Source organism: Carcharodon carcharias, chromosome 10 (genome assembly GCF_017639515.1).
Source record: "Carcharodon carcharias isolate sCarCar2 chromosome 10, sCarCar2.pri, whole genome shotgun sequence".
NCBI classification, from domain to species: Eukaryota; Metazoa; Chordata; class Chondrichthyes; order Lamniformes; family Lamnidae; genus Carcharodon; species Carcharodon carcharias.
In genome coordinates this window covers 138,436,830-138,464,589 of record NC_054476.1, presented here as the reverse complement: position 1 = coordinate 138,464,589, position 27,760 = coordinate 138,436,830, and the positions used below count along the sequence as shown (strand labels likewise).

The 27,760-nt window shown below is 44.6% G+C and overlaps 1 protein-coding gene across 2 annotated transcripts in view; it reads left to right on the top strand.

The window, feature by feature from the left end:
* LOC121282961 (integrin alpha-E-like) overlaps positions 1–27,760 on the top strand; it is a 312,306-nt gene that overhangs the window by 250,506 nt on the left and 34,040 nt on the right. For both annotated transcript variants that reach the window (XM_041196807.1, XM_041196806.1), the window contains exons 30-34: positions 969–1,048; positions 2,563–2,643; positions 10,342–10,405; positions 13,218–13,310; positions 22,917–22,991. In XM_041196807.1, the coding sequence (XP_041052741.1) occupies positions 969–1,048; positions 2,563–2,643; positions 10,342–10,405; positions 13,218–13,310; positions 22,917–22,991 (393 nt within the window). The remainder of the gene's footprint in view (positions 1–968; positions 1,049–2,562; positions 2,644–10,341; positions 10,406–13,217; positions 13,311–22,916; positions 22,992–27,760) is intronic.

The following is a 27,760-nucleotide window of genomic DNA, read 5'->3' as shown; positions in this document are numbered from 1 at the left end:
TATTATTTCTGGTTCAGGATTAGTTTAATGGCACTTAACTTTAAACAGTGTGTGGAATGGTCCTGGATTTGCACAAAGTGTGGTAGCAGGTGGGAAAAAGTCATTTTACTCGCCAGCCTCAATGGTGGATTTTTGCGCCGTATTGTTCCATTCCTGTCTCATTAATTATGCAGCCACAGGAAACATGCCGTCTTGCTGGCGGGCGGCCTCTGATTTGCCTGCCAAGCCATTACCTTGCTGCTTCCTCATGCAGGGCACCATATTTTAACTGCATCCGCATGCACACTTCTCGATGCTTGCAGCCCAGGACTGCTCTGGTGAAGACATGGCCCCAAAAGCCAAGAAGTTTGCAGCCCTGATTCAGTGACACACCCCTGGAACGCCTTCTAGACACTGTGGAGACCCGCCTTTAGCCAGTACCATTATCATTAATACCCCTTTGTCCTTTTGCCCATGACATCTCTGGCAATCTCTCCTTTGCCTCCGCCTACCTCTGGCCCTCTATCCAGCTTCACCTGCTCCATCTCCCTTAAACAGTATAAACGTCATTACAATTTTACTTCTCTTTAGCTCTGAAGAAGTCATAAGGACTCGAAATGTTAACTCTGTTTTTTTCTCTCTCCACAGATGCTGTTAGACCTGCTGAGTTTTTCTAGCATTTTATGTTTTTGTTTCAGATTTCCAGTGTCCACAGTATTTTACTTTTATACCAAAGTATTGAAATTAGGTTCCCGACATATGGTGGTGAGAAACGTAGCCCGCCACTGACGGGCGGAACAGACAATTGCAAACTGGTTTCACGACAGCATGAAACCGGTTTTTGGTTGTCTTGCCCCCACCCCCCACCCACCCCGCCATGATGCCCATGCCAACAGGGCCGGAAAATTCTGGCCAGTGTTTCTAATTTGCTACTTTCACTAGATATATTGCAGCTTTTTTCTTATTCTGATAATCTATTGTAATGACAGGTGAACTTTTCTATTTCTTGGGATCTTGAGACAGCCCCATTTAAGGAGGAATTTGCAAGTGTCAGCATCAATGTCAGCAAGTGAGTAATGAATCAAATAGTTGTAAATTTTAATAGAACGGTGATACTGTTTTTAAATGTTATCTTGAATATTTCGCTGTCCAACAGTAACTCTAATCAGACCAAATAAAGAAATCCCGGGGGTTGAGGGTGAGGTATGGCAACTGAAGCCTAACCAATTTTTTGTACAAATTGAATCTAATTTCCTTGCTTTTATAGTCAATGCCTGATGACCCAAACTCAGATTCCACTTTTTTATTGGCTTTTTCAACTTTTTCTTTTGCTACCTGCATATTCATCTTCAAAGATCCCTTTGTTCCTGCACTCTATTCAGAATCTTACCATTTAGGTAATACACCTTTTTTCTGTTCCATTTCCCAAAATATTATACTTCATATTTTTCTCCTACCACTCTACTAACTATTCAATGTCCTCTTGAAATCTCTGCCATTGTATTTAGTTTGTCTTGGCCCCTAATTTCATATACTCTGCAAAATTTAATAACATTTTTACTATGCCCATATGTCCAAATTATTTATATAAATGGTAAATAAAGAACCAGATCCCTGGGAAATGCTGTAACCACATCCTGCAACCCTGCAAAACATCCACATACCCCAACTCATTTTTTCCTACACCCTAACCATTCACCTTTTTTATGCTTATCCACTCGCTTTAGTTCCATATGCCTTTAATTCAAAACAAGTCTTTTTTGTGGCACTTTATCAAATATCTTCAGCTAAGATATATATGTCCATTTAATTCTCTTTACTTCCTCAATTATTTCCTCAATGGATGGTGGAATAGTGCTAATGTTGCTGGATTAGTAATCCAGAGGCCCAGGCTAATGCTCTGGCGACATGGGTTCAAATCCCACCAAAACAACTGGTGGAATTTAAATGCAATTAATAAACCTGGAATTTAAAGCTAGTCTCAATATTGGTGACCATGAAACTATCATTTATGTCATAAAAGCCCAAATGGTTTAATAATGTCCTTGAGGGAAGGAAACTAGTCAGGCCTGACAGACCCACTGACAGACTCTTAACTGCCCTCTGAAATGGCCTACCAAGCCATTCAGTTCAAGGGGCAATTAAGGATGGGCATCAAAAGTTGGCCTTGCCAGCGACATCCACAACCCATGAAAGAATAAATTTTAAAAAATTCAATTAACTTAGCTAAGAATCTGCCCTTTATAGATCTTGCTGACTGTTCCTGACTAGCCTGTGCTCTTCTAAGTTTCACTAATTTACAAACTCTAGGTTTATCCACAACCCCTAATTCCAGGAGTTATCTGTTTCTCTGCCTCAGCAGGATTTTATCATTTGCTGCTCTCCAGTGCTTGGATGCAGTTCTGATTTCCAAAACTATTCCAAGATTCTGCATGTGTCTCTGCCATCTCTTTTCTGGTCTCATTATGAATTCTGGGATGTATACTATCTGGACTTTTCTTCAATTTTTACCTCCATTAGCCTTTTTTTAATTACATCTCTTTAAGATATTTACTCAACAATAGATCTTCTCTTCCTTCACAGTAAGAATGGAGTTGGAGGAGCTGTTCATGCTACCCATAATATTACAGTGAGGCATGGGTTGAATGTGTTTCTGAAAGCAGAGTAAGTAATATTTCAAGAATTAATCTTTAGCTTTCTGCTTTTACAAAGTTATTATTTTGTATTTGTTATGAAAACTATAATTACTTCGGAGTTGAGAGCAGAGGTCGGGAACTTCAACTCCTGATGGACCTCGGAGCTTTATGCATGTGCAGACCGGGAAAGGCTGCACATGCGCAGTTCTATAGTGTAACTTCACCGGGCCCAGGACAGGCCCAGCGCACCTGTGCATAAAGGGAGAGAGAAAGAAAGGTGCAGAAACCTGGGTCAGGTGACCGAGAGCGGCGTGTCATTGCCAGCAAGTGTCCTAGGTGGGACAGGGAGAGGTCCCACAGTGAGAGGGGACAGGGACAAGTCCCAAAAGAAGGAACCCAGAGAGGCGATAGGAACAGGAAAAGATCCTAGTTCAGTTAAAAAAGAGAACAGCAGAGCAACAGGCTCCAAACAGGAAAAGGGCTGCAGGCAGCAGACTTGGAGTGAAGAAGGCAGCTGACAATTGGTGACTTCATGCTGTGAGCCATTGGGGAACAGGTACCTCTTTGAAGCAGTAGTGTTCTGCTTGGCGCAGCCGGAGAGCAGAAGTTGGGCTTGAGTTAACGTTTGAGTGCATACTCAGGAATCCAGGGGAACAGAATTTCAAGAAAAGAGATTGAAACCTTGTGAGGCGGGCTGTTGTTGATGCTGCCGGAGTTGGAACGACTTTGGAGAGAATTCTCAGTTTATATCTTTGAAGGTGAAGACTGGAATCCCTCGTGTGAGAGACAGATTTCCAGTGAGAATGGTTGATGTGTTGGTGGAGGAGGAGCACAGCTTTAACTGCACATGTGCACTTTGACAAGAGATGACGGATAAGATTAAGACTGGAAACCCTGTCCACTTTGCCCCTGTTTAGCAGACGGCTCATGGAAATCAATTCAATTTTGATGGTCAGCTCTGGCAGCTGGGAATTTTGGTTCCAGGCAACTTCCCATCTGTCATGGGTCACTACCCCTTATGGTGGCTATGGCTATATTTGTAGACCTCATTGGACAAGAAAGTTGTGAAGTGTTCAGCAATCATTAAAACAATGTCTGACACTCTGGAGCTCTTGGAGGAAATCCAAAACATTTTTTGTTTCAAGATTCCATTGTCCAAGTTGGCCCTTGAGGAACTTAAATTTCTTTGTTGCCTGTGTTAATCAGATGTTTGTGGATATCACAAGATATCATGTGCCAAGCTTGTGGTGCGTGGTTTTGGCCACAGAAGAACCAATCTGTACTTGTCCAGAGTCAAAATATGGGAATAGGATGATTACTTCTAATGCTCAACTAGTTAAACTGCTCAACTGCCAAAGGAAGCAAATTTACACAGTTACAGCTGTCATATGCTAAGCCTTTTAGCTGTTTCAGCAAGCTGGAAGTGCAGGTGCGAACAACATGGAATCGTTGGCTTCTTAATGTACGCTCATTAAACTCCTGGCTGCTTCATTTGTGAGCTTCCAGTGCTGAACACAAACCTCACCAGACCCCGCTCTGTTTCACAACTTATGTCATGTCTGCATCCTAAATAAGGGCATAACAGGCTTGAAAATTCATGAAAAGTAACATTCACACCACCCAAGTGCCAGACAATGACCATCTCCAACAAGAGAATCTAACCATCTTCCTTTGGCATTAAATAGCATTACAATCACTAAAACCCCACCATCAACATCCTTGCGGCTTACCATTGACCAGAAACTGAACTGGATCAGTTGTATAAATACTGGTGGATACAAGAACAGGTCAGAAGCTGGGAAATCTACAGCAAGTAACTCAGTTCCTGACTCCCCAAAGCCTTTCCACCAACAATAAGGTACAAGTCAGGAGTGTGATGGAATACTTTCCACTTGTTAGAGCTTCACTCATCCAGACAACACTGAAGAAGCCTGACACTATCCAGGACAAAGCACCACCATAAACGTTCACTCCCTCTGCCTTTGATGCATAATAGCAGCAGTGTGTACCATCTTCAAGATGCACTGCAGGAACTCAACATGGCTCCTTCGATAGCACCTTCCAAACCCTAACCCTCTACTACCTAAAAGAACAAGGGTAGCAGGTGCATGGGAACATCACCGCCTGCAAGTTTCCCTGAAAGTTACACATCATCCTGACTTGAAACTACATCAATGTTTGTTTACTGTCACTGGGTCAAGTTCCAGGGACTTGCTCCCTAACAGGGCTGTGGGCAGAATCTTACACTCCAGCCAGCAGTGGGACTTGTGGTGAATGGAGGAACAAGATTTGGCAGAAGGTCAAAAATCAGTTTCCTAGTGGCGGGAAATTAGTTTGAAATCTTGATTTCCCGACCTTCATGGCGGCTTAAAGACAGGTCGAGAGTCCCGTGGAGCTGTCAGGAACGCCATTTGCATCTTATGAATGCTCAGTAAAAGGCCAACACACCGGAATCGTGTTCCCCGTCCAAATTAAGCACCCTGCCAGTGGAAATTTAGAATGTTCAATTTCATGATGGTATATAAATGGTGTGCACCTAGCAAGGTGGACTTCTTCCTGGACTTTTGAGGTCAGTAGATGCTGCTTTTGTCTTCGCTCGTAACCTTCACTCAAATAGGGTGCCAGTACTCAAAGCTACAGCAAGGCTGGAAACAGGAAGCAGGCAGAGATGGAAGTGGGTTGAAAGGTGGAACGGAAGCTGGAAACAAGAGCAAGGCAAAGGGTGCCTGGGGGTGGTGAGGGTTAGTGTGGAAGGGTGCAGCAGAGGCTGGCCATGGGAGGCAGGTGAAGGCGGGGTGGAAGGGTGGAGTAGAGGCTGGGCAGGAGAGGCAGGCTATGTGGGGAAGTGGGGGATAGTGTCCGGGGAATGGGGGAAGAGTGTGTTCGGGAAAGAGGGGGGGTGTGTCTTTGAGGGCAAGGTCAGTGGTGTCGATGGTGGAGTGCTGAGGGGAGAACTCAGGGTACTGGTGGTAGGAGGGAACCGTCACAGTCAGAGGGGGAAGTGGAATCTAGTAGGGTGGCAAGTTCAGGGTGTGAGTCTGGTAGGTGAAGGTCTCATTGGGCAGGGTCATGGAGGGGAACTAGACAGGAAGCTCAGATAACAGGATGGGGCAGGGTCAGGGTGGGCATGGGGACAGTAATGGGTGTCGGCTCTGAGGGGAGACAGGCATGTAGAGGTGGATTATTATAGGGTCCAGGTTAATGGAGGGAGGTTCAAAGGTGACAGCGGGGAGAGGAATGGTGATTTTGGGCGGGCTATGGTGATGGGGGATGTTGGTGGGTGAGGGGAGAGGGTAGAAGGTGGTGAAGTGAGTTTGAAAGGTGACGCACACCGTTTTTCCAAACTGACCTTGATCACACAGTCAGTGAGAACCCTGAAGGTAGGAACAGGGTCTTTTCAGATGGGTGGAGTTCAAGGTGAACATAAGTGGCAGCCTAAAGGGACATCTTATTAATTATGAGAAAATTGGATGTTAAAGATGCTCACTTGTGTTCTTCTCTTATGGTGAAGCCCGCATTGCAGCAAGTTTGTTCCTGGCTCTTAGGTTTGAAATCCCAGTAAGGCCTGGAGCCACCATTCATTCTGTGCCATTTGCCATCTGCTGCAGTCAGAAACAGTGATGAAGGGAGTAAGGAAGGTGGATCCTCCCAAGGGGCATGATTGCTGGAGGGCAGCTAACTCATGAGTCCATTCTCCTGGGTGAATTACAAGGGATCATGCGGTTGGTTTTCTATGCTGCCGAAGCAATGGTCTCGAGGATGGTGAAGACAAGAGGTAATGTGTCCATGTGAGGTATCTTGAAAATGGCTCTCATCACCCTGGTCAAAGAACAGTTACTCCATAAACTTACATGTATGAAGAGGAGGAACATCCACCTCTTGTCCTCCAGGATGTCCTTTATCTGGGAGGGTGGGAATGCCATTTTGCACTCAGTGATCAATGACGCAGTTGGAGATATGGGCTTGAAAAATCAATAGGAAGGGGACGCGGGGCATGTGGGAGGGGTTCAGCGCAACAAATTTGGGCTGAGTAAAGTGACACCCTGTTAATTTCCTGCTGCAATCATTGAGAGTATGGCTCTGCTGAGCGCAAGACTCAAGGATCTAATGCACAATGGACCCGCTCCTTTACTACTGCTATGTATTCAGGCAAGAATCCGTTAGGTATTGAAACTGCAGTGCAGTTGGTCTTAATGGCCATCTGATCATTGCAGAGGCATGCCAAAAGAGAAGGTTGATCAAATAATTGAGGGCCACAGATGCTGCACAGAAGCAATGTGGACCCTACAGCTCTCAGTCTTCCCAGTGTATTGGTGATGGCATGCAAGGCACCATGCTCATAATCATGACTTAAGTACAAGGACTGGGTCTCGATAATTATTGTCTAGGTTACTGGAGGAGAACTGACAAATAGTCTGACTGAAGGTTACAGCAAATGGATCTATTGGGCATAATGAATACCTTCAGATGTGTCTGTGCAGAAAACAATGATGATGCAGGAGACCCTCTGAAGGGAATGTGGCTCATCTGAATCTTCGACACATCTGAGGGGGATGCCCAGCCATCTGCCAATCTCCAGGATGTAATCATTCTGCATGCAGTGGCTTAGAATGCTGTATGTGCATTGAGTGCAGGTCTAGGGCTAGAGACTTGGTTCCTGCCTTGGAAATGGAGGGAGACCATTTTTCCATTCAAGTGGAACTAGCATTGATTGCTCAATTGTATCCATTCACAGATTAATGGAGTAGTGCAGAATGCAGGCTCTACGTGGGGTTGTCTTGTTCGTAGATATGATGAGGAGGAGAAAGGCCCATCGCCCATTGGCCCAGTTCCGACCTCCTTAAGATGCGCTTCCAATATTTGGACCAGTCAGGCGGGTTCTCCATTACTCACCACAGAGGGTTTCCTGCATCATTGTTTTCTGCGTCCTGCACAACCTTGCGCTGCAAAGGCGGCATGGTTTCCCTGAGGGAGACATTGAGGGGCAAGATGTTTCCTCAGATGAGAAGGGCATGGAAGGGGATGACTCTGAAGATGGCGAAGATTCAGATGAGCCACATGAGGATGCCATTACACGGGCATAATGCAGAAGACATGCTCGTGACAACTTCATAGCCCCAAGGTTGCAGGAGGAATAGGGTCATGACTAGTTTTCACAATTGGTACTCTATTCAGCCTTCAATGCAGAAGCACTACAACATCATCATTCTCAGCATAAACATCTCAGGAATAGGCATGGAAGGACATTCAGCCTTAAATGCGGGGACGATCACAAGCCGCAGGAAGGCATGGAAGCCTGAGGTGTTTGACGTGTGATACTGCTTTTTTCCAAATGCTCACCCTCATAAAGTAAATGCCATTGCAAGCGACACATTGGGGAAACAATGGCATCGTTAGTAGCAAGAACTATTTTTGCCATCCACAAAAACCAGAGATCAGCGTGACAACAACAGAATAATTAATAAGCCTGTTGAGCGATTCTCCTGCACCAAAATGATATCTGCCTGGGGTGTATTGGCCAGCCATCATGGTGACATTGTGCCTTTGCTGATGGTGCAGGTGTGAACATAAAGGCTACTCACTGTGGTGAAATCATGTGGAAATCAATGCAACTGAAGTTACAGGTGGGAGGTCTTTGAGGGGGAGCATGTTTTGCCCCTGAATGCACATGGAACATTGCAACACTTGAATATCAGTTAAATCCATGACACTTGGAGAAGGAATAAACTAGAACGTATTTACAAATGTGCAAAGTATATAGAATGAGTGAACACCTGTGCCACCAGTGTGCATTCAATACTTTTTAATTTTCTAACCCTACCACTATGTCTAGGTGCAGCCCTTACAGCAGAGATGGAGGCAGACTGCTAACTGCTATGCCTTGTTCTGAGATGATTTCAGCAAGTGTCTTCTAGAGGCCTGAGGCATGGAGGACTCTGGCCTGCTAAGGGTCTCATGCTTTGGGGCAGGTGCACCTCCCATGGCCTGATCTGCTGGAGAAGGAGGGGACACTGGCAGACGGGAGTTGGAGTGGCAGGGCCCTTGAAGTGTCCTGGGCGGATGTCCTGGGGGTGTCTGACTGGTGCTCCTTCTCTCTTTGGGTATCTGATGGCTCCACCCTGACTCCTTGAGGAGAAGGGGCACCCTGCCCCCCTCTCGCCTAGCCACTGCCGGAATGTACCCATGGCCAGAGGGACGGAGTGCAAATCTGAATGTAAATCCGGCAGAAACTGTGTCTTCTGCTGGATCTGGGTCTCTATGGCGACTGCCACCCTTCCCATAGAGACTTTGGTGCGCTTGCATGCCGGAGCCACGACATCAGGGAGAATGTGGACAGACTCCTCCATTGTTCATCCCATTTGGCTTACAGCCTCTGAAACTCTGCCTCTCTATGCATCTCCAACTTGTGTCCTAGGACTGATTGCTGAGGCTCGTCGTCGGATTCAGACTCAGTAAGGACCTGGTCTCCAGCAGTCGTCCAAGTGCCAGGTACCTTGGCTGTCGCTGCCTTCGCCTGCTGTGGACCCGTGTCTATGAAGTGATCAGCAGATTGTGAACCCGAGCCTACTCCAGAACTAGGTCCCACTGAGGTGTGTGCATCTGCATTGGTGGAGGTTGTAAATAAACGCAGGGACGGCTGTACAGATGTGGGACCCTCTTCCCCCTCTGAAGGGGGCTGGTGCTTCCTCTTGTGGAGGACGATGTCCTCCCTCTGTTCTTGCTGGTACCTGGGACGAAGGGAAGAGAGAATTAATTACGCAGGGTCATACATTACAGATCACTCACAGTCATTGTCTATATGTTGTCGCTGTGTAATGGATGCTTCCTCACTGGGTTGTTGGGGCCGATCTCGCCTTATGCCCAGGCACCATCAGTGTCCTCCCTTGTCAGCTCTGCATCTCTGCCTCTGTCTCTCTGTCACTGAATGTGGATTGTGCTGATTGTGCGTGACATCCCTGTAGACTGTAACCCTCAGACTGACTGATGTTCTTATGACGGTGTAAGTTTGACTTACTCTGGCAGAGCGCAGCAGATCATTCATCCATTTCCTGCACTGCAGGGCAGTCTTTCTTTGGACCCCAAGGGCGCTCACATCCCTGGCGACCTCCTCCCAGACCAGCGTGGTCAGGCAGGAGGGCCTCCTGTTCTCATCCCTCAGAAAGAGTAATCCTGCTTTTCCTCCTTCTCCAGGAAGGCATCGCTGAACTGTCGGGCTGAAGTTTGCTGTTTTCTCCTGGACATTTTATTTATGCGATCTGGAGGTCCTGGCCTTCAGTGAGTGAACAGTTGTCCAGGTGCCATTTAAATATGAGGTGACGGTGGAGCAGGCAACCTCCTGTCTGCCCCGCCACGAGATTCAATGAGATACATAATTAATTAGCTGAACAGCGCAAGATCTCGCATGTTCAGCCACCCCACTCTGCAGCGGATGTCACTCTGACCTCCGCTTCTGCCACCAGACTTAGACTCTAGAACAGAAGATTCTGCTCTGTGGGTGTATTTACATCACAAGGACTGCAGTGGTTCAAGAATACAATTCACCACCACCTTCTCAAGGGCTTTTAGGAATAGACAATAAATTCTGGCTTTACCAGTGACTCTCAGTTCCCAGCAATGAATAAAAGAGATCATCAGTGTATGTTTTTCTGTTAGTCAGGCTGCTATCTGTAAAGAACATTAATGTAAGAAGTATTCCTAATTAATCAAAGTGTTTACTTTATTACAGAAATCAAATAACTAAAATTGACATCAGCAATGATGTGGATGAGACTGTAAAGATTAATTTCCAGGTATGGTGTGCTATGTTTACCTGTGATTAATTGTTCATATACAATCGCAGCTTTGTTAGAATAATTCAGATTCACTGCAGAGTGCCAAGTTTTATTGTTACATCCAAACAGGTAAAATATACAAATTTTCCTCAGTGATAGCTCAGTTAAATTCATTCAACAAACATTGGCACAGTTTAACAATGCTGAGTGTTAAAGGGTATGCTGATATGCTGAATTTGGCAATAGTATGGTTGAGGGCTAACCCAGTGGTTCTGGACTTTTTTTAGGGCTAGCTAGGGTTATGGTTAGTGTTAGGGTAACATATAGTTATTATAGTTCTGGGCAAAGAATCCAGAAAGAAGCTGTGAAATTGAACTAAAATCACCCGGGCCAGAATTTTTACCTTGATCGGCGGGCGGGCAGCCGAACTCCGCCGCCGAAACGGGGCCCGCCGCCATTTTGAGTGGGCAGGCCAATTAAGGCCCGGCCAGCGGCCTGCCTGACAGGAAGCTTCCTGTGCGGGGGGTGGAGGGATTCACCATCTGTCAAAGTGCGCTCATTTGCACATGTGTGCAAAGGAGCGCACATCTCCCTGAGACTAAGTGCTGTCTCAGGGAGATTACTGACAGTATAAAAATCTTTAAAAATAGAAAAATATTAAAATTATTAACATGTTCCCCTCATGTGACAATGTCACAAAAGATGGAACATGTTAATAAGAAGCACTGAAACTTTATTGAAGTTTTTAAAAACGGACATGAAACCTCATCCCGCCAGTGGGATGAGGTTTCATGTATTATCAGAAGCCCGCTGGGGCTCCTGGCCTGCCCGCCAACCTTAAGGTAGGACGGGCAGGGCATTTAACAAGCTTAATTATCCTGTCATTGGCCTTAATTGGCCGTTGACAGATCGGTGGGCAGACAGCTGATTTTGCTGTCCACCCGCCTTCCTCAATATTTAAACGGACCGGGATGATGTTGGGGGTTCCTCCCGACATCATCCCCCATCATTTTCCTGTCAGCGAGTAGGCCCCACACCCCCAAATCGCTGACGGGAAAATTCTGCCCCCAGGTGTTATGAAATTCACCATGTAAGAAGATGGTTTACTGTAAAAACCCTGCTGGCTCACTAATGTCCCTCAGGGGATCCCCTGCTAGGCCGGGGTGTGGTTAACACTGTGCCCTGAAGGTAAATAAGCATGTGCAATAAGCACTGAATTACCAGCATTGCCCACATCCCAAGAACACTTTTTCAAAAACGTTTTCTACACTAGAAATGTCATTTTGGCTGGATGGCTAGTTTGCGGTGCAGAGTAACGCCAACAGCCTGGGTTCAATTTCTGTGCCGGCTGAGGTCAACCATGAATCCTTCTCAACCTCGTCCCCTGCCTGAGGTGTGGTGACCCTCAGGTGAAATTCGCCACCAGCAGTCTCAATAATGAGAGAGCAGCCTATGGTCTTTTGGGACTACGGCAACTTTCATTCATTTCATATCAGTAGTTTTAAAACTTAGCTTTACTGCCAGAGCTAAATACTTTCATCACATCTTGCAGAAATGTCATGAAAAACACAGGGACAATGCACTCAGACAGACAGGTCTGAATAAAAGTTTTATTGTGACTCCTTGGGTAGAAAGGAGTTAACCCTGGGTTAACACATTAGCAACAGGAAGTGTAGTAAACAATGAGGATAGTAACAGACTGTGGAAGACTGACAAACTGATGAAATGGGCAGATGCTTGGCAGATGAAATTTATTGCAGAGATGTGTGAAATGAAGCATTTTGATGGGAAGAATTAGGAGAGGCATTGTGAACTAAATGGTACAATTTTAAAGGAGGCACAGGAACAGAGATATTCAGGGGTGTACATATCCAAATCTTTAAAAGTAACAGGACAAGTTGGGAAGGCTGTTAATACAGTGTCCTTGGCTTTATAAAGAGTACAAACATAAAGTACAAACCAAGGAAGTGATGCTAAAAATTTATAAAATTCTGGTTTGGCCTCAGCTGGAGTATTGCGTTCAATTCTGGCTCCACACTTTAGGAAGAATGTCAAAGCCTTGTAGAGGGTGTAGAAGAGAATTATTAGAATAGTACCAGCAATGTGGGACGTCAGTTATACGGAGAGACTACACAAGCTGGGATATTTCTCATTAGAGCAGAGGAAGTTAAGGGGAAACTTAATAAATTTCAGCTAATTAGTGTTCAATATTATGAATGATTTTGATTGAGTAGATAGGGGAAACTATTCCATGGACAGAAGAGTTGAAAACCCAGAAGCTTTGGGTTCAAAAGAATTGGCATAAAATCAGGAGGGGGATGAAGACATTTTTTTAACTTAGCGAATTGTTGTGATCTGGAATGCATTTTCTCAAAGGGTGGTGGTGGAAACAGATTCAATAATAACATTCAAAAGGGAATTGGATAAATACTTAAAAAGGGGGGAAAATGCAGGCCCATGGAGAAAAAGTAAGGGAATGGGATTAATTCAAATATTCAAAGAACTGGCACAGACACGATGGGCCAAATTGCTGCCTTTGGTGCTATATGATTCTATTATTTTAACTTTATTATGAAAAGTGGCTCTAATTGTATAGATGTATTTAAGGGGAAGCCAGAGAAGCTAATGAGGGAAAAGGGAATAGAGGGCTATGATAAATTTAGATGGGGAAGAATGGAAAGAAGCTCAAGCGGAACATGAATGCTGGCTTGGACTGGTTGGACCAAAAGACTTCTTTCTGTGCAGTGTATCCTATGTAATTCTCAATGTTTCCAGGATACTAACTACCTTTCTTCAATAGAATGCAAACTCTTGTGTGCTTCTGTCACAGGTCAACATGGACAACCCTTACAATGCTTCGGTAAATCTAACAGTGTCAATTCCAGTGAAAATACAGAACCGGCAAATACTCACGCTGCAACAGGTAATACCGAATTTAATCTGATTTAATTTATCTAACACTTTCAGCAATGTCAAAATGACCCATTTACAGACACTTATAACAAGAAACAGTTAAATACTATATTGCCATCAATACCATTAAAAGGTTGACCAGTACCAGACCTGTACAAGTTTCAATATCAGGGGTGTGGATACAACGTCTGTACAAGCTCTAGTATCAGAGGGAAGAATTTCCCCCCTGTTGGGGGGAAATGCAAGAGCTGGCACATGCAGGCGCGCCTCTGATTGGCACCTCCAATTGGGAGCATGCCACCATTTTACATGGATTGGCCAATTAAGGCCTGCCCAGCATGACATCCACCAGGAGGCGCTATGCACTCCCTGTGTGGGCAGGGGGGAGGGGATTCTCTCAGCTGAGAGTGCGCTCTTTTGCACATGCGCGCAAATGAGTGCACTCATCTCCCTGAGGCTAAGCGCTGGCTCAGGGAGATCGGTGCCAAATTTAAAAATGGTCAATGTACAAAAATAAAATTTCTCTGACATGCCTCCTCATGTGACACTGTCACATGAGTTGGGACATGTCCATCACTTTTAATCAAACTTTTATTAAATTTTTAAAAACCCTCATGAAACCTCATTCCGCCCGTGGATGAGGTTCCATGCTTTTTCTGAATCCCACCAGGGCTCCCAGCCTGCCTGCCAACCTTGAGGTTGGACGGGTGAGTCCATTAATTACTTGAATTAGTTTTTAAATGGCCTCAATAGGCCGTTGACAGGTCAGCGGGTGCACAGCTGATTCGGCTGCGCCCCCACTGACCTGAAAATTGAAATGTTGTGGGGTGATGTCGGGAGTTCTGCCCAACGTCATCCTGCGTCATTTTACACGTTGGCGAGTGGGCCCCGCCCCCCGCTCTCAATATCCTGGCTAGAGTATCAGTACAAGACCTGAACTGACTCCAGTATTATGGGTATGAATACTATTACTGAGCTGATTCTGTAACAATGTAGTTATGTTATTGACTAGAAATTCAAAGGCCTGGGCTAATGATCTAGTGATATGATTTCAAATGGAAATTTATAATTAAATAAATCTGGAATTGAAAAGCTAGTATTAGTAATGGTGACAAAAAACTAATGGATTGTTGTAAAAACTGAACTGGTTCATCACTGTCATTTTGAGAAGGAAACCTGCTGGCCTTACATAGTCCAGCCTATATGTGACCCCAGACCCACAGCAATGTGGTTCATTCTTAACTGCCCTCTGATATGGTTTGCTAGGCTATTTCAAATAGCTATAAAAGAAAATAAAACCATTTGGATTAGCCAACGCCAATCTATGGATTGGATTCAGGCAGTTAAAAGGCACACACAGCCCAGATGACCCTGCAAAATATTCCTCGCTAACACCTGAGACTTGTCCCACATACTACTCAAGCAACAGCCTGACATTGTCATACTCACAAAATCATAGGATGCTATTTAATACAGGTGACAGGGTCTTGCCCGCTGGCTGGAGAGCTGGCGAGAGCCCTGCTTTGCCTCCCGTTAAAAAGGCCTGCTAAATTAAGTACCTGTCAGGCACTGAAGTGTACACAGCAGGCCTTGCCTGGGATCAAGAACCCTGGAGGCGGATATCCTGCCCCCTGCCCAGCCCCAGCACCCCACCGAGAATTGCCAGTCAATCAAAGACTGGCAGCTGTGCATTGCAGAGGGCGCCACCAGAGAGTGGTGCTAGCTGCTAGTAATACACCCAGAAAGAGGCCTATGATCGCTGGGGAACCCAGGCGACAGGTGAGTGCGTGCAGAATGGGAGTCACAGGGTGGGAGCCTGTGACTGTCTCTCCCCACGGCAAGATGCCATCCTGGCAGGTGAGCTTGTATTCCATATTAAAATAGGGCTTCATTTCATCAGACTTTGGCTCGTTAGACCATCCCTTACATGAGACAAAACTGGATCACGGTCTGTCCACTCTCTTATTTGTTTGGCATGTACTGGTGACTAATCCAGAAAGTTTAATAACAAGACAAGTTCCTAAGGAATTGCGACATTCACATTGCTGTCTTTTAGAGGCAATTGGCTCAGTGCATCGGCATTTGCAATATGGCTTCCCGGCCAGTGGATAAAAGTATACTCTTAAGCAGCTAGAATCAGTGCCCACCTTTGGATGTGTGCAGAGGCAATTGAGGGTATTGCCTTATCTTCCCCAAACAAACCTAGTAGTGGGCTGTGATCGAATACAATGGTGAAGTGGTGACCATGGACATATTGGTGGAACTTCTTAACGGCAAATACAATGGATAAGCCTTCTTTTTCTATTTGTGAGTATCTTCGTTCTGCAACACTGAGTGTTCTTGAGACGTAACCAATGGGCCATTGGGAGCCATCCGCCTCTACTCCATAAGGGGATGCATCGCAGGTCAAAATTAATTCTTTCTTTGGGTCAGAATGTACCAACAGGGCCGAGGAATGTAGTAACTGCTTTACTGTCATAAAAGTCTGTTGTTGTGGACTTTGCCAAGTCCACCTGTGGTTTTTCTTGAGTAACCCGTATAGTGGAGCCACTACTGTTGACAAATTTGAGAGAAAATGACCAGAATAGTTAATCATTCCCAAGAAGGACTTGCGTTCTATGGCATTTTTCAGTGCTGGTGCCTCGCAAATAGCTCTCACCTTGTCTTCTGCTGAGGGTCGACTCGCAGGGACTTCACCATGACCCAGATAAACCTCTTCTTTTGTTAGGAAGATACATTTTTCTATTTTCGAACGTACTCCTGCTTGTGAGAAATGCTTCAATACCTCTTCCAGATTAGCCAGGTGCTCTTCATCAGTTAGTCCTGTTACTAGGACATCATTGAGATAAACCACCACATGGGGCAAACCTTGAAGTAAAAGTTGTGTAGTGAGTAAATATCTGACTCTATTTCTTCTGGTTCCTCTATTATGTGGATTTCACGATTTCTGCTTTTTTGTTTAAAGCTTGATCTTGTCTTAATCTGCCTTTACAATATTGCATAATGTACACATTACACTGGCAGTAGAAACACTCGATTCTTTTAAATTGACGTTCACTTTCAGGCTGTTTGGTTCAATTTCTGCTGTTTATTATTGTGGGTTTTCTCTGTTAAAACATTGCTGGTCTGTTAATGGTGGCTGTTTCCCGCCTTTCCATGGAGCCCAGCACTTTTGCATCATTTCTAACCGGTGCTTACCTCCCGACATGAAGGACAGCGCCATTTTGAGCTCCCTTGATTGATTCTGAATCCCTGACTGCGCTCTCCATTGTGAGCGCCGACTCCAGCGCCTTGCTAAAGTCTAAGTTAGTTTCTGACAACAACCTTTTTTGAATGGCAACTTCGTTAATCCCACACACTAATCAGTCTCTTAACATGTTGTTTATCAACATCCCAAACTCAGTGCTCTGTCAGTTGCTTTAAGGCTGCTACATAGCAAGCGACAGTTTCTCCAGGGGTACAACACCTCAAATTGAATTTAAAACGCTGCGTTGTTACTGAGGGTTTTGGCTGGAAATGGCTTTTCATAACATTTATCAACTCATCAAAGCTCTTGGAATTTGGGGCGTTGGGTGCCATTAGACGATGAATTCGGCCATGTGTTTTACTGCCACACTTCGATCACAGGACCGCTCGCTTCTTCTCCCCCGATATGTCATTGGCCGAAAAGAAGTATAATGTGACCAGTCATCGGTGGTCTGATCAAACAGTTCAATACTGCCAACTGTGGTATACTGGAAGGAGATAACTTTGATGACTATGATGAAGGCTGTACTCACAATTGCCTTGCTATGTACGGCTGATTTACTTCTGCTAAATTTCTTTGGTGTCGACGACTGGTCATGTTTTGCCTTGTCGCCAGTTATGTTCTTTCTGTCGGGTCGCTTTGTTTGTGAACACGGCTATACGCCTATCTACTGGTGGGTGAGCTGGTAAACAAGATACTGCAGACATAGAGACCAATGTAAGATGAGGCGCATCCTGTTTATTAACACAAGTCACAGAGCATTAACACGTGTGTGCTTCTCAAACCAGATCCTATTCTACACTACTTACCATTGTAGCCCATGCTACACAGCAATTGGGTAATACAATCATGTGGTCAATCTGCTCACATTATCTTAAAGGTGTATTGCAATTCAGATTACCACACTTTCCCAAACTGAAAAAGGCCACTCCCAGTTGGGAAAAAAAAATTGTCGGTTGTATTTGCTGTCAAGAAGTTTCACCAGTACCTACAAGGGTGACGTTTTGCAATTGTGTCTGTGTGTCTGTGTGTCTGACCATAAGCCACTGATAGGTTTGTTCAATGAAGAGAAAACTATTCCGCCAATAGCTTCAGCAAGAATCCAACGTTGGACTTTGACAATATCACCCTACGAGTACACATTCATGTACCGCCCTGGCTCACATATAGCCAACGCAAATGTACTTAGTCGTCTTCCGTTACTGGGCAGTCTTGTTAATACATCTGTTCCACAAGAGTTAGAGTTATTATTAAATTTCTTAGATTCATCACCTGTATGTGGCAAACAATCAAGAATTGGATGAACAGAGACCCAATACTGTCAAAAGTCAAAGACTTTGTTTTACAAAGATGGCCAAGAACACTTGTGTCTGATGACTTACGAGCATTTTATTCCAGAAATACTGAACTGAATTGTTAAGATGGAATTTTGCTGTGGGGTTCGAGTCGTGTTCCCATCACAGGATAGAGAGTCACTCTCTTTGCAAAGTTCCACAGTGTACACCTAGGTATAACGAAGAGGAAGATGCTGGCACACAGCTACGTCTGGTGGCCAAGAATAGACAGTGACATCGAGAGCATAGTTAAACATTGTTCCCTTTGCCAGCAATACCAGAAGTTGCCTGTTTCAGCTCCTCAACAACTTGATTTGTAATCACCAGAGACAGTACAAACGTTTGCTGGATTTTCTGACATGTTTTTATTGTAAATGTGGGAAACTTAAAAGGGGAGGAAGTGTAGAAACTAGATGTGTTGTCCTACCCTCCTGTCAATCACTTATCATGTCATGCGATTACGGAGGCTTCAATCAATAAGCTTATTGCACGGGTAATCCTGTGGGCAGGGCTTCCGATGGAGAGATCGCGTCTAGTGTACAGGCACATCTACATGTCTCCTTAATAAAGTGAAGCTTTTTCTTCACCAAACCTGCTGCTCCATCAAGTCCCAGAATCACAGAAAATCACAATGCAAAGGAGGCCCTTCAGCCCATCGAGTCTGCACCAACACGTGAGAAACATCTGACCTACCTACCTAATCCCATATACCAGCACTTGGCCCATAGCCTTGAATGTTATGACGTGCCAAGTGCTCATCCAGGTAATTTTTAAAGGATGTGAGGCAACCCGCCTCCATCAACCTCCCGGGCAGTGCATTCCAGACCATCACCATCCTCTGGGTAAAAAAGTTTTTCCTCACATCTCCACTAAACCTCCTGCCCCTCGCCTTGAGCTTATGTCCCCTTATGACTGAACCTTCAACGAAGGGGAAAAGCTGCTCCCTATCCACCCTGTCCATGCCCCTCATAACCTTGTACACCTTGATCAGGTCGCACCTCAGTCTTCTCTGCTCCAACGCAAACAATCCAAGTCTATCCAACCTCTCTTCATAACTTAAATGTTTCATCCCAGGCAACATCCTGGTGAATCTCCTCTGCACCCCCTCCAGTGCAATCACATCCTTCCTATAATGTGGTGACCAGAACTGCACACAGTACTCCAGCTGTGGCCTCACCAATGTTCTATACAACTCCAACATGACCTCCCTACTTTTGTAATCTATGCCTCGATTGATAAAAGCAAGTGTCCCATATGCCTTTTTCACCACCCCACTAACATGCTTCTCCGCCTTCAGACACACATGCCAAGGTCCCTTTGTTCCTCAGAACTTCCTAGTGTCATGCCGTTCATTGAATACATCCTTGTCAAATTATTCCTTCCAAAATGTATCACCTCACACTTTTCAGGGTTAAATTCCATCTGCCCATTTGACCATCCCATCTATATCTTCCTATAGCCCAAGACACTCAGCCTCACTGTTATTCACCTGGCCAATCATTGTCATCCGCAAATTTACTAATCCTACCCTCCACATAGGGTAGTCATCTATGTCGTTTATATAAATGGCGAATAATAGGGGACCCAGCACAGATCCCTGTGGTACGCCACTGGACACTGACTTCCAGTTACTAAAGCATCCTTCTGTCATCACCCTTTGTCTCCTACAAGTAAGCCAATTTTGAATCTACTTTATCAAATTACCCTGTATCTCATGTGCATTTGCCTTCTTTATAAGTCTCCCATGTGGGACCTTATCAAAGGCTTTGCTGAAATCCATATAAACTACATTAACTGCACTACCCACATCTACACACCTGGTCACCTCCTCAAAAAATTCAAACCAATTTGTTAAGCATGACCTCCCTCTGACAAAAAGCTATGCCAACCATCCCTGATCAAACCTTGCCTCTCCAAGCGGAGATCAATTCTCTCCTTCAGAATTTTCTCCAATAGTTCCCCTACAACTGACATGAGACTCACTGGCCTGTAGTTCCCTGGCTTATCTCTACAACCCTTCTTAAATAGTGGAACCACATTAGCTGTTCTCCAATCCTCTGGCATCCCCCCCGTAGCCAGAAAGGAATTAAAAATTTGGGTCAGAGCTCCTGCGATCTCCTCCGTTGCCTCCCTCAGCAGTCTGGGACACAAACCATCCAGACCTGGAGATTTGTCCACTTTTAAGCCTGCCAACACCTCCAATACCTTGTCACTCCCTATATCAATTTGATTAAGAACTTTGCAGTCTCTCCCCGAGTTCGATAACTTCATCCTCGTTCTCTTGGGTGAAGACGGATGTGAAATATTCATTCAACGCTCTACCAATGTCCTCTGGCTCCACCCATAGATTTCCCCCTTGGTCCATTATGGGCCCTACCGTTTCCCTGGTTATCCTCTTCCCGTTGATCTACTTATAGAATATCTTAGGATTTTCCCTACTTTTACCAGCCAGAGCATTCTCATATTGCCTCTTTGTTCTCCTAATTGCTTTCTTAAGCTCCACCCTCCACTTTCTGTACTCCACTAATGCCCCTGCTAATTTGCTTCCCTTGTACCTGCTAAAAGCCTCTCATCGTAACCTGAATATCTCTGGTCATCCATGGTTCTCTGGGCTTGTTACTCCTTCCTATCACCCTGGAGAGAACAGGTTGAGACTGTACCCTCCCCATTTCCTTTTTGAACACCCCCCACTGCTCTTCTGTAGCTTTCCCCACAAGTAGCTGTTCCCAGTCTACCTTGGCCAGATCCTGCCTTATTTTACTAAAATCCACTCTCCCCCAATCCAAAACTATTTTTTTGCAACTTGTCTATTTCTTTGTCCATAACAAGCTTAAATTGGACCATGTTGAGGTCACTATCACTAAAATGCTCCCCCACCACTACCTTAGCCACCTGTCTGGCTTCATTCCGCAGAATTAGGTCCAGCACTGTGCTGTCCCTTGTTGGACCCTCTACATATTGACCTAAAAAGTTCTCCTGTACACATTTCAAGAAATCCACTCCATCCAAGCCCTTAACACTATGTCTATCCCAATTAATGTTTGGAAAGTTGAAATCACCTAATGTAATTACCCTATTGTTATTGTTTTTACATACCTCTGCAAAATGCGCGCATATTTGCTCCTCAATTTCCTGCTGACTATCTGGGGGTCTATAATAAACACCTAACAATGTGGCTGCCCCTTTTTTATTCCTAAGCTCTACCCGCAAATCTTCATTCGATGCCCCCTCCAAGATATCATCTCTCCATACTGCAGTAACTGACCCCTTAACTAATAATGCAATGCTTCCTCCTCTTTTACCCCCTCCCCTGCCTCGCATGAAGATTCTATATCCCTGAATGTTGAGCTGCCAATCCTGCCCCTCCCACGTCTCAGTGATGGCTACTATATCACAATTCCATGTGTCAATCCTCACCCTTAACTCTCACCCTTACAGTAATGCTATTGAATATAACAATGGTTGGATTCTCTCTTATTGGTGATGGTCGTTGCTTGGCATTTGTGTGGCGCAAATATTACTTGTCATATATAAGCCCAAGGCTGAATGTTGTCCAAGATAGTTTCATGCTGGCATGGACTGCCTCAGTATCTGAGGTGCTGTGAATAATACTGAAAGTATGCAATCATCAGTGAACATCCCCACTTCTGACCTTATGTTGGTGGGAAGGTCACTGTTGAAGCAGCTGCAGATGTTTGGGCCAAGGAAATATCCTGAGGAAATCCTGCATCCTTGTCCTGGGGCTGAAATGATTGGTTTTCAATAAGCACAACCATCTTCCTATCGGCCTGACTTCAATTAGTGGAGAAATCTCCTTCTGATTTCCATTGAGCCAATTTTGTTAAGGTTCCTTGATGCCACACAATCAAATTCTGCTTTCCTGTCAAAGGCAGTCCCACTCACTTCACTTCTGAAATTCAGCAAGGCTGTAATGAGGGCTGGAGCCATGTGGCCCTAGCAGTACCCAAACTAAATATTGGTAAGTAGTTTGTTGCTGTGTAAGTGCCACTTGATAGCACTGTTAACAACACCTTTCATCATTTTGCTGATGATTGAAAGTGGAGAGAGGGATGGTAATTGGTTAGATTTGTCCTGCTTTTTCTGGATAAGACATACTGAAGCAATTTTCCACATTGCCAGGTAGATGTCAATGCTGTAGCTGTGGTGGAACAGCTAGTTCTGGAGCACAAATTTTCAGGACTACAGTTGAGATGTTGGTGTCAGGGCCTGTAGCCTATGCCATATCCAGTATCTACAGCTGCTTTGTGTTGTCACATGGAGTGAATCAAATTGACTAAGACTGGCATCTGTGTTGCTAGGGACCTCCGGAGGAGGCCAAGATGGATCCACTTGGGCACTTCTGGTTGGAGATTGTTGCAAATGCTTCAGCCTTGTTTTTTGCACTGTTGTGCTGGTCTCCACCATCTTTGAGGATGGGAATATTTGTGGAGCGTCCTCTGATAACTTAATTATTTACCACCATTCATGAATGCGTATGGCAAGACTTCAGCGCTTTGATCTGACCCATTGCTTCTTGGATAGCGTAGCTGTGTCTATCCTTCCTCTGCTGTTTAGCATGCATGCAGTACTTTGTGTTGTATGGTGTTGGGTGTAGTTCTGTCTGTCTTATTAAATATTCTTATTTGTAGTCTTAGGTAGTTCAACAGTAAATATTTATTAACTACTAGAAACTATATACATGGGTACAGTAAAGGCCCAAGCCAGGAGCTGTCTCTATGCTTGCTTCTAGACATGGCTCTATCCAACACTACACTGACCCTTGAGTGCAGGTCATGTATTCTGTGTGGGCAGTACTGTACTCAGTCCCATGTTAACCCCTTATGTGCCAGGCCCTTATACTACACTACTAGCTTCACCAGGTTGGTGCTGCATTTTTAGGCACACCTGGCGCTGCTTCTTGAACTCCTCATTCCCCTTGCTTAAATGGTAATTGTGATTCCACTCTTAATTTTATTGACTGATGTCAGACTTGGTTGGGTATCTGGAACTAAACAGGCTGTTGTTTTTTTCACAGGGAACTTTGAAACATTGTAAGAAAATACAGAAGACCTTAGAAATGCAGCCAGCACAGAAAGGAACCGATCAATGGGTACTTATTGAATTGTTTTCTAACACTTTTTATATGCTATATTCAACCAAACAGAATAATATTGACTTATCAGCATCTTGTCAAGATACAGCAGCTCATCCCAAGCTGGGGAGAAGGTGGTTTAAATTGCCAGGAGAGGAGATTGAAGCAGAAAGCAATAAGCAAGAGATATAAGAGGTGATCCTTTGGAGAAATGGAGGGATTTGGTGGAAGGGGGATGACATGCAGAGAGGAGGAGCAGGTTGTAGAATGAGGAAGGGAGGAGAAGGGATTGAAGGAGAGATGGTATAGGAGGGTTTGGTTTATTTGATCTCTGAAAAAAACATGTTTGTTGGGCCTAATGGCATTTTTTGCAACATTTTTATGATGCAGGCAGCCAGAAAAGTATTGAGGTGTTTTACTTTTAAGGGATAGCAAAACGTTTGAGACCTTTATCTTGCGAGTGTTGTTAATTGTACTTCTTATCAGAGTGCAAGGATTAGGTGAAGTCCATGTTTATACATGGCCTGTACAGGGAATGGGCTTGAAGTTGGGGCAGATAAGAGCAGCAGATGGTTTTACCATCTGAGCTATCCTCTCCCATGGGATTTTTCTCCACTCTGAACCTGCCCCAGCAGTGGGGATTATTGCAGGAAATCCCCACCTGACCTATTGCACGGCACAAAGCACTGGAACCTACACTGTTCAGATGCTCCTACCTTTGTTGGTTTAGGGAGTGATTGCAGGTCAACCAGCAGGATTACCTCACCACCTCTTCAATTCAGATAATGAAATAATTTGAAGGGGGATATAGTGAAAGATTGCTTCTATAGCTTGGCAATGTATCAAAATGGCACCAGAAAAGTTCAACAGGATGTTAGGAGTATTTATTTCATACATTAGATTATTTAACGCTTTACCACAAGTGGCTAGAGACAGATTATAATACAATTTAAAGGGGAATTGGATAAGAATTTGCAAAGGAAGAATGTAAAAAGGGTAGGGCTAGGGTAGCTAATTGGCATTAAGAGTACCATATTGATAGGGTAGTTATATTACTACTAATAATCCAGGTAATCTGAGTTTAAATCCAACAATTGCAGGTTGAGAAATTGAATTCAGTTTTAAAAAACGTCTGGAGGTATAAAAACTGGTATCAAAGTATTTACAGCACAGAACATAATATAATAAATAGGAGCTGGACTACAGCTAATCAGCATTCATAATCTAGCAGCATGCATGTCTTCAGTGGTAGTGGCAGAAAACAAGACATGCACAGGAAGAGGAGATCCCCAGGCATGTCCACATCTCAGTCACAACAGTGTTGGCATCATTAGATGGCAGTGAAGACTTCAAGTCTTCTCCCACATCGCTCTTGTCCCTAAGTGGGCTCTCAGTTCCCAGAGTGAGCTCACTCACAGGGCCCCATAGACCAAAGCAAAGATCAAGACCTGGCAATTCATGAGGCAAGTGTGAATGCAAGACTTGTTCTTGCTGCAACTGGGTGGACATCCCCCAAGTTGAAAGAAGCTGGCATTTAGAGCTAGGAGAAATGTGGCCATATTCCTTCACTTGACTTCACTCTTTCTGCCACCTGTCAACGATTAACATATCACATCTCCCATGTCTTCCTTCCTCCAGTGTGATTGTGTTCACAGAACCTCAGCAGCCTCCTGAGATTCCTGGGCCTTCAGATCTTCATCCTCAGATGAGTTCTCATCCTCCTCCAGGTCATCCTCTGGCAGGGGTTCACAGAGATGAAGGGCACAATGCGATGATGTGGGGAACCCTGATGGGAGAGAGTATTGGAATGAGCCACCTGAGTGGTCCAGGCAGCTGAAACACATCTTCAGAAGCCCTATAGTCTGCTCTATAAGGGAGCATGTGGAGCTGTGAGCAGTGTTGTACCTCTCCTTGGAGTGACTGAGGGCAATGCAGCGATGTCATCAGCCAGTGTTCCAGTGAGCACCCCTTATCCCTAAGCAGCCACCCCTGCAGATGTAATGGTCCTTCAAATCTTACACGGGAATAACTCAAGAATGTAGGAGTCATGGCAACTCTCAGGGTACTGTGCACAAGTGTGCAACATGTGCTTCCAGTAATCACACACCAGTTGTACATTGATGGAATGATAGCTCTTGCAGTTTGTAAACATTAGGGGCTGCTGCCATGGAGCCCATATAGCCACATGGGTGCAGTCTATTGCACCCTGCACTCTTGGGAAGCCTGAGATGGCAGCAAAACCAGTGAACCATGCAGCCTGGCTACCTTCATCCAGAGCAAACCTGAATGGGCTTTCCTATCAAGGGCTGCTGTGACCTCGTTTATGCATTGATGTGTTGTGGACTGAGATGCAGCATAGATTACCTGTTGATCCTTGGAAAGAACCAAAGGCCAAGAAATTGACTGCAGCAGTCAGTTTCAAAAGCACTGGCAGGGGATACCTTCTGACACCATGTGGCGTCAGGTCTTCACGAAGAATGTGGCATATGTGATGTACCAGATCTCAGGACAAATGCAGGCATGCACGGCATTGCCTCTCTCATTTGTAAATAGGAGACTCTTGGACAATAAACCCTAGGCCTGGCAAGTCACTCTTGTCTGGGCATCTCCTCCTGACCTTCCTGTTCATGCTGTGGCTCCACTTCACCGTGTCCCTCCTGCTGGAGCTGCCTCTCCCATTGCATTATGACCCTGACAAAGGCAGCATTGAGCCCTGGATCTACATATGCTTTTGTCTTCTCTCTGAAAGGAAACATTGAAGACATTAATGATTCAAGGGGTAAGAAAGCAAAGCTCAGAGGATGACACATTTGGAGACTGTAACGGTTCCTGTCCCACTTGCAAGGTGGCTGATGCACCTTGTTCCTGAGACACTAGCACACACATCGAGGTGATCAAGATGGCATCGCAGATAGAGCCCTGCCCTGCGTGGGATGCTAAAGTTTGTGAGTTGGGTGACCCAACCTAACTCTGTGCTCCAATCTGATGTGGCATATTAATAACTAATAAGTTGCTCATGGTCAATGAGTGGATGCCCTTTGGCCCAGTAAGAGTGCCACATCTGGTAAATATGTGACAGGCCTTCATTGATGGAATGCCATATATGAAACAGCTGTATCTCCCTCACTATTACCTGCATTCCCAAATTCCACATTCCTATGTGTTACACTTGAGATTTAGTGACTGGACATGTAGCCACTGAGTACTGTGTAGCCCTTTAACAGTAATAATGAAGCCATTGGCTTTAAGTGGCTGTCATCGCACGGAGCTTTCTTTCTAAGCAGACTCCTCCTCACTCTGGCAGCAACAAGAGATTAAAGGGGCACTCTAGGAAGGCCTCCCTTGTGTTTGCCCTTCCCCCTAACTGCCAATCCACAGCCTTCCCTTCCTCTTGTCTCCCTTGTGTTCGTGAGCCTGACCTTCGTCTCAAAGCCCACCACCAGTTGAAGTGCTATTCTCTGAAAGAGGAGGCCTGCATGAGTACCACAGCACAGTGGTGTTCCTCAGGACAATGAAAGCAAAGAGAAGGAGCAGTCCAATTCTACAACCTTGGCAGAATGACGTTCATCGCAACAAGACTGGTGCAGCATTCTGGCAAGTATGTTCCACTCACCTCGAAGTTACCAGCTGACTGAAGTACGACTTGTGCACACCACCCAAACAGGTTTGACACTGACATAATTTCCCAGACACTGTCAGGGAAATTGCAATCTGTTTTTATGACGGTAGGTTTCTGATTTTTTGCCTTCTGCTGGATTCTCCACTTGTGCCTGTCACAAAAGAGAATGGGAGAATTTTGGCCAACACCTCCGTGTCTACCCGATCAAATTCTTCCATAATCCTGAAGTCCTCAGATGCCGTATGGTCATTTTTTTTAGAAAAAAAAACTCCAATTGTTTTCATTCTTTCTGATCAGTATAACCTTTAGCTTTAATACTAGTATCATTCTAGGAAATCTATTTTGTACCTTCTCTAGTCATAGATCATGTAGTCATCATAGCACAGAAGAAAGCCATTCGACCCATCGAGTTTGCCTTTTAATAATATGGTAACCAGAACTGCATTGCTACTATTAATTTTTTTGTATGCCTGTACCCAAAGAACCCTTTGCATTTGTAAATCTATTTACTGAGGAGATCAAAATATATTACATTCTATTGCATTATCCCCATTTAACCTTTCTGTTACTACTTCAAAGAATTCAATACCTGTATGTTTGGCTATGCTTTTGGAATCTATGCTTTTCATTATATTATCACTTTCTAGATTTTTTTATATTACATCTTTGAGTAAGGATTCCATTAATTTCCCTACAACCAGCATGAAGCTAATCAGTCCAAACTCCCTTGGACTTTTTATATCTCTCTTCATATATAAGAATCACATTAGCTGTCTGCGTTAGTCTTGAGGCTATTCACTTCCCTAATGTTTATATATATGTAAAATGCCTCATCTATCTCTTCTCTAATTTCTTTTAGCATGCACTGTAACAGTGATCATCAGGCTTTCAGATTATTGTAAAAATCCAACTAGCTGATTAATGTTCCTTGGGAAAGAAAACTTGCATCTTTACTCATTCAGGTCTATACTTGACTTCTATCCACCATCTTAACTGCCCTTGCAAGTCTAGGAAACCACTCAGTTGTACAGAATCTTAACCCTGGAATGACCTACTTAACAGCATTCTGGGAGCAAAAACAAAAATGCTGGAAAAAAACTCAGCAGGTCTGACAGCATCTGTGGGGAGAAAGAAAGTTAACGTTTAGAGTCTGAATGACTCTTCAAAA